Source organism: Anser anser, assembly GCF_964211835.1.
Source record: "Anser anser genome assembly, chromosome: 1".
NCBI lineage: Eukaryota > Metazoa > Chordata > Aves > Anseriformes > Anatidae > Anser > Anser anser.
Genome location: NC_139720.1, coordinates 185,376,792 through 185,392,318, shown reverse-complemented (window position 1 = coordinate 185,392,318; position 15,527 = coordinate 185,376,792). Strand labels below are relative to the sequence as shown.

The following is a 15,527-nucleotide window of genomic DNA, read 5'->3' as shown; positions in this document are numbered from 1 at the left end:
ACTCTAGTTTAAAGCCCTATCTATCAGCCCTGCTAACTCCTGGGCAAAAATGCTTTTCCCCTTCTAAGAGAGGTGCATCCCAGCTGCTGCCAGCAGGCCTGGTGTCACGTAGAGATTCCCATGATCAACAAACCCAAAGTTCTGCCTGTGGCAGCAGTCTCAGAGCCACATATTGATGAGCTGAGTCTGCCTGTTGAGTTTGATCCCTGCTACTGGAAGGACAGAATGAAACACAACCTGTGCCCCTGATCCTTTAACCAGTCAACCCAAAGCCCTAAAGTCCTTTTTGATTGCCCTTGGACTTGTCCTTGCTACCTTATCACTACCAGCTTGAAAAACAAGTAATGGGTCGTAGTCAGAGGGCCCTACCAGGCGAGTGACTTTCCTGGCAATGTCTCTTACCCGAGCCCAAGGGAGGCAGCAGACTTCCCTGTGTGTTGGGTCCAGATGGCAAATCAGGCACTCTGTCCCTTTCAGAAGGGAGTCCCTTATGACAATAACCCTCCTTCCTTTCTTGATGGAAGATGTAGTGATGCGGGGGTAGGTTGCCTTCCATTAGGCACCCAGAAACACAGAATCACTGAATCGTCTAGGTTGGAAGAGACCTCCAAGATCATCTAGTCCAACCTCTGTCCTAACACTAACAAGACCTCCACTAAACCATATCACTAAGGGCTACATCTAAACGTCTTTTAAAGACCTCCAGGGATGGCGACTCAACCACTTCCCTGGGCAGCCCATTCCAATGCCTAACAACCCTTTCAGTAAAGATGTTCTTCCTAACATCCAACCTAAACCTCCCCTGGCGCAACTTTAGCCCATTCCCCCTCGTCCTGTCACCAGGCACGTGGGAGAATAGACCAACCCCCACCTCTCTACAGCCTCCTTTAAGGTACCTATAGAGAGCGATGAGGTCTCCCCTGAGCCTCCTCTTCTCCAGGCTAAACAACCCCAGCTCCCTCAGCCGCTCCTCGTAAGACTTGTTCTCCAGACCCCACACCAGCTTCGTTGCCCTTCTCTGGACTCTCTCAAGCACCTCCATGTCCTTCTTGTAGTGAGGGGCCCAAAACTGAACACAGGACTCGAGGTGCGGCCTCACCAGAGCCGAGTACAGGGGGACAATCACCTCCTTAGACCTGCTGGCCACACTGCTTCTTATGCAAGCCAGGATGCTGTTGGCCTTCTTGGCCACCTGAGCACACTGCTGGCTCATATTCAGCCGACTATCAACCAGTACTCCCAGGTCCTTCTCCGCCAGGCAGCTTTCCAACCACTCATCTCCCAGCCTGTAGCGCTGCTTGGGGTTGTTACGCCCCAGGTGCAGGACCCGGCACTTGGCCTTGTTGAACTTCATGCAGTTGACCTCAGCCCATCGGTCCAGCCTATCCAGATCCTCCTGCAGAGCCTTCCTTCCCTCGAGCAGATCGACACACGCACCTAATTTGGTGTCATCTGCAAACTTACTGAGGGTGCACTCGATCCCCTCATCCAGGTCATTGATAAAGATATTAAAGAGGACCGGCCCCAGTACTGAGCCCTGGGGGACTCCACCAGTAACTGGCTTCCAACTGGATTTGGCTCCATTCACCACAACTCTTTGGGCCCGGCTATCCAGACAGTTTTTAATCCAACGAAGCGTACGCCAGTCCAAGCCACGAGCAGCCAATTTCTTGAGGAGAATGTTGTGGGAAACAGTGTCAAAAGCTTTACTGAAGTCAAGGTAGATCACATCCACAGTCTTCCCGTCATCCACCAAGCACGTCACTTGGTCATAGAAGGAGATCAGGTTCGTCAAGCAGGACCTACCTTTCATAAACCCATGCTGACTGGGCCCAACCGCCTGGTTGCCCTGCAAGTGCCGCGTGATGACATTCAAGATAATCTGCTCCATGAGCTTCCCTGGCACTGAGGTCAAACTAACAGGCCTATAGTTCCCCGGGTCTACCCTCCGACCCTTCTTGTAGATGGGCGTCACGTTTGCTAGCCGCCAGTCGACTGGGACCTCCCCTGATAGCCAGGACTGCCAATGAATGATGGAAAGCGGCTTGGCCAGCTCCTCCGCCAGTTCGCTCAGTACCCTCGGGTGGATCCCATCCGGCCACATCGACTTGCGTACACCCAAGTGCTGTAGCAGGTCGCCAACCATTTCCTCGTGGATAGTGAGGGCCACATCCTGCTCCCCATCCCCTTCCACCAGCTCAGGGTACCAGGTATCCAGAGAACAACTGGTTTTGCCACTCAAGAGTGAGGCAAAGAAGGCATTGAGCACCTCAGCCTTTTCCTCATCTTTTGTAACTAAGTTTCCCCCCGCATCCAGTAAAGGATGGAGATTCTCCTTAGTCCTCCTTTTGGTGTTGATGTATTTGTAAAAACATTTTTTGTTATCTTTAACGGCAGTAGCCGATTGAGCTCCAGATGAGCTTTGGCCTTTCTAATTTTGTCCCTGCACAGCCTCGCAACAGCGTTATAGTCCTCGTGAGTGGCCTGCCCTCTTTTCCAAAGATTATAAACCCTCATTTTTCTCCTAAGATCAAGCCACAACTCTCTGTTCAGCCAGGTCGGTCTAGTTCCGCGCCGGCTCATCTTTGGGCATGTGGGGACAGACCGCTCCTGAGCCATTAAGATTTCCTTCTTGAAGAGTGCCCAGCCTTCCTGGACTCCTTTGCACTTCAGAACCACCTCTCAAGGGACTCTGCCAACCAGTGTCCTGAACAGCTCAAAGTCAGCCCTCCGCAAGTCCAAGACAGCGGTTTTACTGATCCCCTTCCTAGCTTCACCAAGAATAGAGAACTGAACCATTTCGTGGTCACTCTGCCCACGACAGCTCCCGACCACCACATCTCCCGCCAGTCCTTCTCTGTTTGTGAACAGAAGGTCTAGCGGGGCACCTGCCCTGGTAGGCTCTCTAACCAGCTGCATCAGGAAGCTATCTTCTACGCTCTCCAGAAACCTCCTAGACTGCTTTCTCTGGGCTGTGTTGTGCTTCCAGAATATGTCTGGGAAGTAGAAGTGCCCCATGAGAACAAGTGCTGATGATTTTGCGGCTTCTGTCAGCTGCCTGTAGAACTCCTCATCAGTCTCCTCATCCTTGTTCGGCGGTCTATAACAGACCCCCACCAGGATGCTTGCCTTGTTGGCCTTCCCTCTGATCCTAACCCATAGGGACTCAACCTTATCATTCCCAGCTTCAAGTTCCACAACACCAAAACACTCTCTAATATAGAGAGCCATACCACCACCCCTTCTGTGCTGCCTGTCCCTTCTGAAGAGCCTATAGCCAGACATTGCGGCACTCCAGTCATGAGAGTGGTCCCACCACGTTTCCGTGATGGCAACCAAGTCATAGCCTTCCTGCTGCACGATGGCTTCCAGCTCCTCTTGTTTGTTACCCATGCTGCGTGCATTAGTGTAGATGCACTTCAGTTGGGCCATTGCGCTCTCCCCCTGCCTTGCCATTGTTCCCCCTGGCACAGCTCCAACAAGCCTTCTTTCAGCCCCATCCCCCTTCTTACCTAGTTTAAAGCCCTCTCAATGAGCCTTGCTAGCTCCTGGGATAGGATCCGTTTTTCCCTTAGAGATAGGGACCCATCTGCAGCCATCAGGCCGCGTGCCGAGTAAAGCGCCTCATGGTCAAAAAACCCAAAATTTCTGTGTTGGCACCAGCCTCTGAGCCACGTGTTAATCAGGTGGGCTTTCCATGTCCTCTTGGTACCCCTCCCTCATACTGCAGGGATAGACGAAAACACCACCTGTACTCCCGCTCCATCCACTAACCGTCCCAGTCCCCTAAAGTCCCTTTTGATAGCCTTCAGGCTTCTCTCTTCAATATCATCACTGCCAGCCTGGACTATCAAAAGAGGGTAGTAGTCAGAGGGGCGAACCAGGTTGGGAAGCTTTCTGGCAACATCCCTGACCCTGGCCCCAGGGAGGCAGCAGACTTCCCCACGGGTAGGGTCAGGTCGACAAATAGGGCCCTCTGTTCCCCTGAGAACGGAGTCGCCTACTACGATCACCCTTTTATCTTTCTTGGTGGAGGCAGTCTTGAGGCGTGGAGTCGGCTTCCTTGCCCTAGGCATCCTCCTGGGTAGACTTTCTACCTCATTCTCACCCACCGGTCTCTCAAGCTCCAGAGCCTCAAATCTGTTATGTAAGGGCACCTGGGAATGTGGGGCCAGTAGGGGGGGGGGCGTTGCCTGAAAAGTCGAGCAGGGACCTGTCTCCATCCCTCCTCAACTTCTAGGTCGCCTCCCTCTGCCCAACAGCAACAGGGCAGGGGGTCCATCCCCTTTTGGGGTGTCTCGCCCCGGTACCTCTCCTTCAGGCCCTGCAGGGAGTCACTCCACCAGCCTGACTCCCGCTCACACTCCCTGATAGCACTCAACCTCTCCACCTCCTCTTTGAGTTCTGCCACCAGGCGGACCAGGTCATCCACCTGCTCGCGCCTCACACACACGGTGCCTCTGTCTCCCTCAGATGGCAGCAACAGGCTCAGACACTCCCTGCACCCAGAGACCTGAACTGCCGCATTGTTGAGCAGGCGGTCAGTCTGGGTGGCCACAGACTTTCTAGAGAGAGCGCTCTGCCTGGTGAACACCATCGCAGCCTAGCTAGCAGTCGACAGCCGTTAAAGATGTTGTTCTTATGGGCAGGGGGAAACTCTGCCCTCTCTGCCCTCCCTGCTCGCCCTGCCTGCGCGAACTGCCAGGCAAACTGCCGCGCCCCACCCTTCTGACGCACCACGCCCTGTTTGCCCACCCTGTTCGCCGCGCTCCTGGTCACTCGCGCTCCCTAGGGGCTGTTTTTGAACAGCCGGGGAGGGGGCGCTGCTGGCTCTGCCTATGCCTCATCAGCCTCCCTCGTGAGGGCTGCCGGGTCCTGGCAGATCCCTCGAGTGGCCTCGATGTCGGAAAAAAAAGCCCTGCCTGTCCTGATCCTCTGCTCCGCTGCAGAACGCGTCTGCCCCAGAGCCGATCGCCTCCGCAAGAACTCCTCATCAGTCTCCTCATCCTTGTTCGGCGGTCTATAACAGACCCCCACTAGAATGATTGCCTTGTTGGCCTTCCCTCTGATCCTAACCCATAGGGACTCAACTTTATCATTCCCAGCCTCAAGTTCCACAACACCAAAACACTCTCTAATATAGAGAGCCATACCACCACCCTTTCTGTGCTGCCTGTCCCTTCTGAAGAGCCTATAGGCAGACATTGCAGCACTCCAGTCATGAGAGTGGTCCCACCACGTTTCCGTGATGGCAACCAAGTCATAGCCTTCCTGCTGCACGATGGCTTCCAGCTCCTCTTGTTTGTTACCCATGCTGCGTGCATTAGTGTAGATGCACTTCAGTTGGGCCATTGCCTTCTCCCCCGGCCTTGCCATTGTTCCCCCTGGTACAGCTCCATCAGGCCTTCTTTCAGCCCCGTCCCCCTTCTTACCTAGTTTAAAGCCCTCTCAATGAGCCCTGCCAGCTCATGGTCAACTTGTCGTCCACCAGGACCCCCAGGTCCTTCTCCTCAGAGCTCCTCTCCAGCAGGTCGTCCCCCAGCCTGTACTGATACATCCGGTTGTTCCTTCCCAGGTGCAGGACTCTACACTTGCTCTTATTAAACCTCATTTGGTTTCTTCCTGCGCATCTCTCCAGCCTGTCTCTCTGAATGGCAGCACAGCCTTCTGGTGTGTCAGCCACTCCTCCCAGCTTTGTGTCATCGGCGTACTTGCTGAGGGCAGACACTATTCCCTCATCAAGGTCGTCGATGAAGATGTTGAACAGGAGGGGACCCAGCACCAACCCCTGGGGAACGCCGCTAGTCACAGGTCTCCAGCCAGACTCTGCGCCACAGATCACTACCCTCTGAGCTCGGACAGTCAGCCAGTTCTCAACCCACCTAACTGTCCACTCCTCTATCCCACACTTTCTCAGCTTTGCTATCAGGATATCATGGGAGACAGTATCGAAAGCCTTGCTAAAGTCAAGGTAGATGACATCCACTGATCTGCCCCCATCTACCCAGCTGGTGATGTCATCAAAGAAGGCAACGAGGTTGGTCGAGCACGACTTCCCCTAGGTGAATCCATGCTGACTACTCCTCATAACATTCTTCTCTTCCTTCTCTTCTTCCTTGGAGATGACATCCAGAACGAGCTGTTCCAACACCTTTCCAGGGACAGAGGTGAGACTGACTGGCCTGTAGTTTCCCAGATCCTCCTTCTTGCCCTTCTTGAAGACTGGAGTGACATTGGCTATCCTCCAATCTTCAGGCATCTCTCCTGTTCTCCAGGACCTTTCAAAGATGATAGAGAGTGGTTTGGCGACCACCTCTGCCAGCTCCCTTAGCACACGTGGAGGCATCCCATCGGGACCCATGGATTTGCATGCGCTGAGCCCACTCAGGCGCTCCCCAACTACCCTCTGGTCAACCGCGGGGGAGCCCTCCATATCCCTAGTCTTCCTTTTACTGTTTACATACTTAAAAAAACCCTTCTTATTATCTTTTATCTCTTTTGCAAGCCTCATCTCTAGGTGGGCTTTAGCCTTCCTCGTCGCGTCCCTGCAGGCCCTGACAACACTTCTATACTCCTCCCAAGAGGACAGGCCCGTTTTCCACGTTTCATAGACCTTCCTCTTCCTTTTGATCTTATCGATGAGCTCCTTGCTCATCCACGCAGGTTTCCTGCCCCCCTTCCCCAATTTCCTACTCTTAGGGATGCACCGATCCTGAGCTTGGAAGAAGTGCTGTTTAAATGTAGCCCAGCTCTCACAAGCACTCTTGCCATCTAGCAACCTAGCCCAGGAGATAGTCCCAAGCAGGTCCCGGAAGAGGTCGAAGTTGGCTCTTCGAAAGTCCAGGGTCCAAATCCTGCTACTAGCCTTACTTCTTCCACCAAGTTCCATCTTGAACTCCACCATCTCAGCTCATCTGGGGAGCTCAAGCGCTAGTGGATCAACTTGCTACAAGGTATATGTGTATTGGAATATACAATGTAGCAAAACGAGTTGTGAATGATTGCCTTGTCTGTAGGAGAGTGAACGCCCGACAAATGAGAAAAAGAGTGTTAGGAGGTCGAGAATTGGCACACCGACCTTTTGCCAAAATCCAGCTGGATTTCACAGAGCTTCCAAAAGTAGGAAGGTACAAATACTTATTAGTGATTGTAGACCATCTCATGCACTTTGTCGAAGCTTTCCCAACAACGAGGACAACGGCCCATGCCGTGGTGAAAGTACTGTTAGAAAATATTATCCCGAGATATAGGATTATAGAAACAATTGATTCTGACCGAGGTCCGCACTTTGTATCGAAAGTGTCCCAAGAAACTATGAAAGCTTTGGGGACAGATTGGGAATATCATACTCCGTGGCACCCTCAAAGCTCTGGAAAGGTGGAACGAATGAATGGTGAAATTAAAAAGCAACTAACAAAGCTTATGATAGAGACAAAAACCTCCTGGGTGAAATGTTTACCGCTTGCACTATTGAATATCCGGACACAGTCCCGAGCCGATGTCGGAATCTCACCTTTTGAAATGCTGTATGGCATGCCTTATGATTTAGAGATGCCATCTGATCACCCCCAGGTACAGGATATCCAATTAAAACCTTATTTAATACAGCTTATGAACCGACGGAGGGAGTTACAAGTCAAAGGCTTGGTGGCACAGCGTCCCCCGTTAGATATAGCAATCCATAGAATACAACCTGGAGACAAGGTTCTAATTAAGACACGGAAAGAAACGTCTTTAACACCACGGTGGGAAGGCCCCTGTGTTGTTTTACTTACCACAGAGACGGCTATCCGGACGGCTGAAAAGGGGTGGACGCATGCCAGTTGAATGAAAGGACCAATCCAGAAAAGCGAACGGGAAGCAGTCGCAGGCCCTGATGACTTAAAGCTCACGTTGAAACAAACTCAATAAGTATAATTTAACTGTCTGTGTATCGTAAAAAGGGGGAGTGGGACCCTGTGTGATCGGAGAAAGGTCACGGCTACCTGAGAAACTCCCCTGAAGAACACTACTGCTGCCGAGAAGAACCTGCACCTTGTAGTTCGCCGCAACCGAACTGACAAGCGAGGCAGAGAGTGAAACGGTGGGGAACTGCGTGGCCAGGTAAAGAACTCCGGAACATGAGCCCTAGCCACTTTTTGCGATACATAGTAATGGGTGCAATTGTTTTCACTGTTCCTGGGTCTGCGCACCCTCATAAATCTTTTCAATGGAGCCTAATTAGATGGGAAGATCACCATGTTGTGCAGCAGATAACTACTGCTGGAGGCCCTAGCTTTAAGGTCTCACTGTGTGACCTTGTAACATGGGGTCAAAATATAGTAAACGTGTTCTATTCAATCAAGCTTCTATTTGTGCCCTAGTTCTAACCCGGGAAGGCTGTATTGTAATTATCCAAATGAATACTATTGTGCTTATTGGAATTGCGAGACTATCGCCACAGACTGAAATCCCGGAGCTGGAGCAGATAAATATTTGAAGGCGGGGCACGGGCCACCGGGATGTAACGGGAGAAATAGGGGCAGACCACCACGACGCCATGGTGGAAGTCTACAGCACTACAGGTCAGATCACATGAATTGCAAATTTACATACATCAATGTAACCCAACCGGATGATCAAAGATGGACCCTAGGACAACATTGGGGAATCAGGTTTTATGAACCTGGAGCTGATAGGGGAGGTATAATATATATAAAGAAAGAAGAGACTAAGAACCCCCAACGGGTGGGACCAAATCAGGAACTGTCAGGGAGTGTTTTAAGGATTCAACCTACACAAGCTTTTGAAACACAAACTCCTAATAGCCCTAAACCACTGGAGGTTGTTAATAAATCAGTGGGCCCAAAATACAAGATTAAAAATGAAGGAATGACTGAGAATAACATGTGGAGAATCATGAATGCTAGTTATTATTTGTTGAATCAAACAAATCCAAATGTACCTAGACCTTGCTGGTTATGTCTTGATATAAGGCCCCCATATTACGACGCCATTGGGGATCTGGGAGAGGCCACCCGTTCAAGCGAAACCGACCCTCCACAATGCAATTGGGGAAGGGATGTAGGAATAACATTGACGGAAGTAACTGGGAATGGCAGGTGTGTAGGTACGGTCCCTAGTGAGAAGCTCCACCTATGCAGTATTACAGAGAAGGTTACACCAGAAAACAAAGAACAATGGTTAATACCCGCAGATAACGCTAGATGGGTCTGTTCATCGACGGGTGTTACTCCTCGCTTATCACTCAAACTCTTTGATGTGTCTCAAGATTTCTGTATACAGGTAATAATTGTACCAAGAATTCTGTACCATTCTGAAGAGTACGTATATAGCACACGGTAGCAGAGTACCATCTAACAAGAAGAGAACCAATCACAGCTGTAACACTGGCTACATTGATAACTCTGGGAGGTACCGGGGTAGGCACTGGAGTTGCCCCTCTGGTCAGACAAAGTCAGGAGTTCACCTCCCTACGCGTGGCTGTAGATGAAGATTTAACTCGAATTGAACAATCTATTACTGCCCTGGAAAAATTGGTAAGGTCACTATCAGAAGTTGTTTTGCAAAATCGTAGAGGACTAGATTTGATATTTTTGCAACAAGGTGGATTATGTGCCGCCTTGAAAGAAGAATGCTGTGTATATGCAGACCACACTGGAGTAGTGAGGGATACAATGATGAAGCTCAGAGAAGGATTGGAAAAGAGGAAACGAGAAAATGAAGCCAGGCAGAATTGGTACAAATCTTGGTTTAATTATTCACCTTGGCTTACAACTTTGCTGTCAATAATAGCAGGACCTTTGTTGTTATTAGTGTTAGGGCTAACCTTTGGACCATGTATTTTTAACCGAGTAATCGCGATGGTAAAAAGCCGTTTAGAGGCAGCGCATTTGATGCATATCCGTGCTAAATATGAACCTATAACTACGGATGAGGATGCAGAAACTTTAATGCTCAGTAGTCAGGCATACCAGGAATTAATGAACAAAATAACTAACTAAAAGAAAAAAGGAGGGATTGTGATGTATAAGGAATGTTTGTTCATTATTTCTCATGGCTATATTAAGAAGGGAACAAAAGGAGTCACCCAGGCGGCGGTAGGAACCTTGAGACATCCTGCCTGTTGATGTCTCAGACATAAGATTGAGAGAACCTTGTGTAAATAATACAACTGCCAAACCGATAACCCACTGCCCTATCTTAAGACAAACTAACATGACCAATTAAGGAGGAGAAAACACCACATACCAAGCAGAGGAAGACTACTGCCTTCATCCGCGCGACCACCAGAGGGACCAGAGACAAACCCCTAGCAACAATCCACGCAGCCGCAGTACTAGAAAGGGGCCACGTAACCCTGGAAGAACTTGATGATAAAAGGGGACTGCGAAAAAAGGGGGGGGGGGGGGGCGCACGCCGTTTGGAGGAGCATGGACTCCCCATCCGCCCAGCGCTGTTTTGCTTGCTGATTGCTTACTCAATAAACTAATTCTTTCTGGCTAAAAGAGTAATTTATAACACCAGCCACCCAGCGGGAGGACAGAGGAGAACACTACCTGCACCCCTGATCCCTTCAACATCCTTCCCAGGGATGCAAGGTCCTTTTTAATATTCTTCATTTTTCTAGTTGCAGCTTCCCGGGATCCAATCTGAATGACAACAAGAGGATAGTAGTCCTCTGGTTTAATGAGTTGTGGCAGAGCCTTCCTAACATCTCTGACACATACCCCAGGAAGACAGCACACCTCTCTGGATAGATTGTCTGGTCACAAAATCACAGAATCACAGAATAGTCTAGGTTGGAAGAGACCTCCAAGATCATCTAGTCCAACCTCTGACCTAACACTAACAAGACCTCCACTAAACCATATCACTAAGCTCTACATCTAAACGTCTTTTAAAGACCTCCAGGGATGGCGACTCAACCACTTCCCTGGGCAGCCCATTCCAATGCCTAACAACCCTTTCAGTAAAGATGTTCTTCCTAACATCCAACCTAAACCTTCCCTGGCGCAACTTTAGCCCATTCCCCCTCGTCCTGTCACCAGGCACGTGGGAGAATAGACCAACCCCCACCTCTCTACAGCCTCCTTTAAGGTACCTATAGAGAGCGATGAGGTCTCCCCTGAGCCTCCTCTTCTCCAGGCTAAACAACCCCAGCTCCCTCAGCCGCTCCTCGTAAGACTTGTTCTCCAGGCCCCACACCAGCTTCGTTGCCCTTCTCCTGGACTCTCTCGAGCACCTCCATGTCCTTCTTGTAGTGAGGGGCCCAAAACTGAACACAGGACTCGAGGTGCGGCCTCACCAGAGCCGAGTACAGGGGGACAATCACCTCCTTAGACCTGCTGGCCACACTGCTTCTTATGCAAGCCAGGATGCTGTTGGCCTTCTTGGCCACCTGAGCACACTGCTGGCTCATATTCAGCCGACTATCAACCAGTACTCCCAGGTCCTTCTCCGCCAGGCAGCTTTCCAACCACTCATCTCCCAGCCTGTAGCGCTGCTTGGGGTTGTTACGCCCCAGGTGCAGGACCCGGCACTTGGCCTTGTTGAACTTCATGCAGTTGACCTCAGCCCATCGGTCCAGCCTATCCAGATCCTCCTGCAGAGCCTTCCTTCCCTCGAGCAGATCGACACACGCACCTAATTTGGTGTCATCTGCAAACTTACTGAGGGTGCACTCGATCCCCTCATCCAGGTCATTGATAAAGATATTAAAGAGGACCGGCCCCAGTACTGAGCCCTGGGGGACTCCACCAGTAACTGGCTTCCAACTGGATTTGGCTCCATTCACCACAACTCTTTGGGCCCGGCTATCCAGACAGTTTTTAATCCAACGAAGCGTACGCCAGTCCAAGCCACGAGCAGCCAATTTCTTGAGGAGAATGTTGTGGGAAACAGTGTCAAAAGCTTTACTGAAGTCAAGGTAGATCACATCCACAGTCTTCCCGTCATCCACCAAGCACGTCACTTGGTCATAGAAGGAGATCAGGTTCGTCAAGCAGGACCTACCTTTCATAAACCCATGCTGACTGGGCCCAACCGCCTGGTTGCCCTGCAAGTGCCGCGTGATGACATTCAAGATAATCTGCTCCATGAGCTTCCCTGGCACTGAGGTCAAACTAACAGGCCTATAGTTCCCCGGGTCTACCCTCCGACCCTTCTTGTAGATGGGCGTCACGTTTGCTAGCCGCCAGTCGACTGGGACCTCCCCTGATAGCCAGGACTGCCAATGAATGATGGAAAGCGGCTTGGCCAGCTCCTCCGCCAGTTCGCTCAGTACCCTCGGGTGGATCCCATCCGGCCACATCGACTTGCGTACACCCAAGTGCTGTAGCAGGTCGCCAACCATTTCCTCGTGGATAGTGAGGGCCACATCCTGCTCCCCATCCCCTTCCACCAGCTCAGGGTACCAGGTATCCAGAGAACAACTGGTTTTGCCACTCAAGAGTGAGGCAAAGAAGGCATTGAGCACCTCAGCCTTTTCCTCATCTTTTGTAACTAAGTTTCCCCCCGCATCCAGTAAAGGATGGAGATTCTCCTTAGTCCTCCTTTTGGTGTTGATGTATTTGTAAAAACGTTTTTGTTATCTTTAACGGCAGTAGCCAGATTGAGCTCCAGATGAGCTTTGGCCTTTCTAATTTTGTCCCTGCACAGCCTCGCAACAGCCTTATAGTCCTCTTGAGTAGCCCGCCCTCTTTTCCAAAGATTATAAACCCTCATTTTTCTCCTAAGATCAAGCCACAACTCTCTGTTCAGCCAGGCCGGTTTAGTTCCGCGCCGGCTCGTCTTTGGGCATGTGGGGACAGACCGCTCCTGAGCCATTAAGATTTCCTTCTTGAAGAGTGCCCAGCCTTCCTGGACTCCTTTGCACTTCAGAACCACCTCTCAAGGGACTCTGCCAACCAGTGTCCTGAACAGCTCAAAGTCAGCCCTCCGCAAGTCCAAGACAGCGGTTTTACTGATCCCCTTCCTAGCTTCACCAAGAATAGAGTACTGAACCATTTCGTGGTCACTCTGCCCACGACAGCTCCCGACCACCACATCTCCCGCCAGTCCTTCTCTGTTTGTGAACAGAAGGTCTAGCGGGGCATCTGCCCTGGTAGGCTCTCTAACCAGCTGCGTCAGGAAGCTATCTTCCACGCTCTCCAGAAACCTCCTAGACTGCTTTCTCTGGGCTGTGTTGTGCTTCCAGAATATGTCTGGGAAGTAGAAGTGCCCCACGAGAACAAGTGCTGACGATTTTGCGGCTTCTGTCAGCTGCCTGTAGAACTCCTCATCAGTCTCCTCATCCTTGTTCGGTGGTCTATAACAGACCCCCACCAGGACGCTTGCCTTTTTGGCCTTCCCTCTGATCCTAACCCATAGGGACTCAACCTTATCATTCCCAGCCTCAAGTTCCTCAACATCTAAACACTCTCTAATATAGAGAGCCATACCACCACCCTTTCTGTGCTGCCTGTCCCTTCTGAAGAGCCTATAGGCAGACATTGCAGTACTCCAGTCATGAGAGTGGTCCCACCACGTTTCCGTGATGGCAACCAAGTCATAGCCTTCCCGCTGCACGATGGCTTCCAGCTCCTCTTGTTTGTTACCCATGCTGGGTGCATTAGTGTAGATGCACTTCAGTTGGGCCATTGCCTTCTCCCCCGGCCTTGCCATTGTTCCCCCAGCACACCTCTAACAAGCCTTCTTTCAGCCCCATCCCTTTTCTTACCTAGTTTAAAGCCCTCTCAATGAGCCCTGCCAGCTCCTGGGGTAGGATCCATTTTCCCCTTAGAGATAGGGACTCGTCTGTGGTCACCAGGACGGGTGCCGAGTAAAGCGTCCCATGGTCAAAAAAACCAAAATTTCTGTGTTGGCACCAGCCTCTGAGCCACGTGTTAATCAGGTGGGCTTTCCATGTCCTCTCTGTACCCCTCCCTGCCACTGCAGGAATGGACGAAAACACCACCTGTACTCCCGCTCCATCCACTAACCGTCCCAGTCCCCTAAAGTCCCTTTTGATAGCCTTCAAGCGTCTCTCTTCAATATCATCACTGCCAGCCTGGACTATCAAAAGAGGGTAGTAGTCAGAGGGACGAACCAGGTTGGGAAGCTTTCTGTCAACATCCCTGACCCTGGCCCCAGGGAGGCAGTAGACTTCCCTACGGGTAGGGTCAGGTCGACAAATAGGGCCCTCTGTTCCCCTGAGAACAGAGTCGCCTACTACGATCACCCTTTTATCTTTCTTGGTGGAGGCAGTCTTGAGGCGTGGAGTCAACCTCCTCGCCCTAGTCATCCTCCTGTGTACACATTCTACCTCATCCTCACCCACCGGTCTCTCAAGCTCCAGGGCCTCAAATCTGTTATGTAAGGGCACCTGGGAAGTTGGGGGCGGTAGGGGGGGGCGTTGCCTGTGAGGTCGAGCAGGGACCTGTCTCCATCCCTCCTCAACTTCTAGGTCGCCTCCCTCTGCCCGACAGCGACAGGGCAGGGGGTCCATCCCCATTTGGGGTGTCTCACCCCAGTACCTCTCCTTCAGGCCCTGCAGGGAGTCGTTCCAGCAGTCTATCTCCCGCTCACACTCCCTGATAGCACTCAACCTCTCCACCTCCTCTTTGAGTTCTGCCACCAGGCGGACCAGGTCATCCACCTGCTCGCACCTCACACACACGGTGCCTCTGCCTCCCTCAGATGGCAGCAACAGGCTCAGACACTCCCTGCACCCAGAGACCCGAACTGCCGCATTGTTGAGCAGGCGGTCAGTCTGGGTGGACACAGACTTTCTAGAGAGCGCGCTCTGCCTGGTGTAGACCATTGCAGCCTGGCTAGCGGTCGATAGCCGTTAAAGATGTTGTTCTTATGGGCGGGGGGGAAGCTCTGCCCTCTCTGCCCTCCCTGCTCGCCCTGCCTGCGCGAACTGCCAGGCAAACTGCCGCGCCCAGCCCTTCTGACGCACCACGCCCTGGTCGCCGCGCTCCTGGTCGCTCGCGCTCCCTAGGGGCTGTTTTTGAACGGCCGGGGAGGGGGCGCTGCTGGCTCCACCTACGCCTCGTCAGCCTCCCTCACGAGGGCTGCTGGGTCCTGGCGGCTCCCTCGAGTGGCCTCGATGCTGGAAAAAAGCCCTGCCTGTCCTGATCCCTCGCTCCGCTGCAGAATGTGTCTGCCCCAGAGCCGATTGCCTCGGCAAGTCGACAAATGGGAGCCTTAGTGCCCCTTTAGCAAGGAGTCTCCTATCACTAAGACTCTCCGTTCTGTTTCTGTGGCACTGGTTGTGATGCAGCGCCCCATCCGGTCCTGATCCCTATGCTCAGTACTTCCCCCAATCTTGACACGCTTCTCGGGGTTGATTCCCGGGTTCGGACTACTGTCCAGACCCTCAAACTCTTCCTTTTCCTGCCTGAGAGCCTCAAATCTATTTCCCAAGGACACCATGGGGGTTGGTGGCATCATGGGCGTCGGGGGGCAAACATCTCCTTCTGCTGCGAGCTGTGACAAGGGTCCAGCCCCTTTCTTCTTGTGGATCGTCAAGCCCTCTGTCC

General features: G+C 51.9%; 1 protein-coding gene across 1 annotated transcript; it reads right to left on the bottom strand.

The window, feature by feature from the left end:
- Positions 1-12,891: 12,891 nt before the first annotated feature.
- Positions 12,892-14,803, bottom strand: LOC310894090 (uncharacterized protein; the record flags this gene model as incomplete). Its single annotated transcript, XM_083823794.1, has 2 exons — positions 12,892-13,271; positions 14,206-14,803. The coding sequence occupies 2 exons, from the start codon at positions 14,801-14,803 to the stop codon at positions 12,892-12,894; spliced, it is 978 nt and encodes a 325-aa protein (XP_083679920.1).
- Positions 14,804-15,527: the final 724 nt, after the last annotated feature.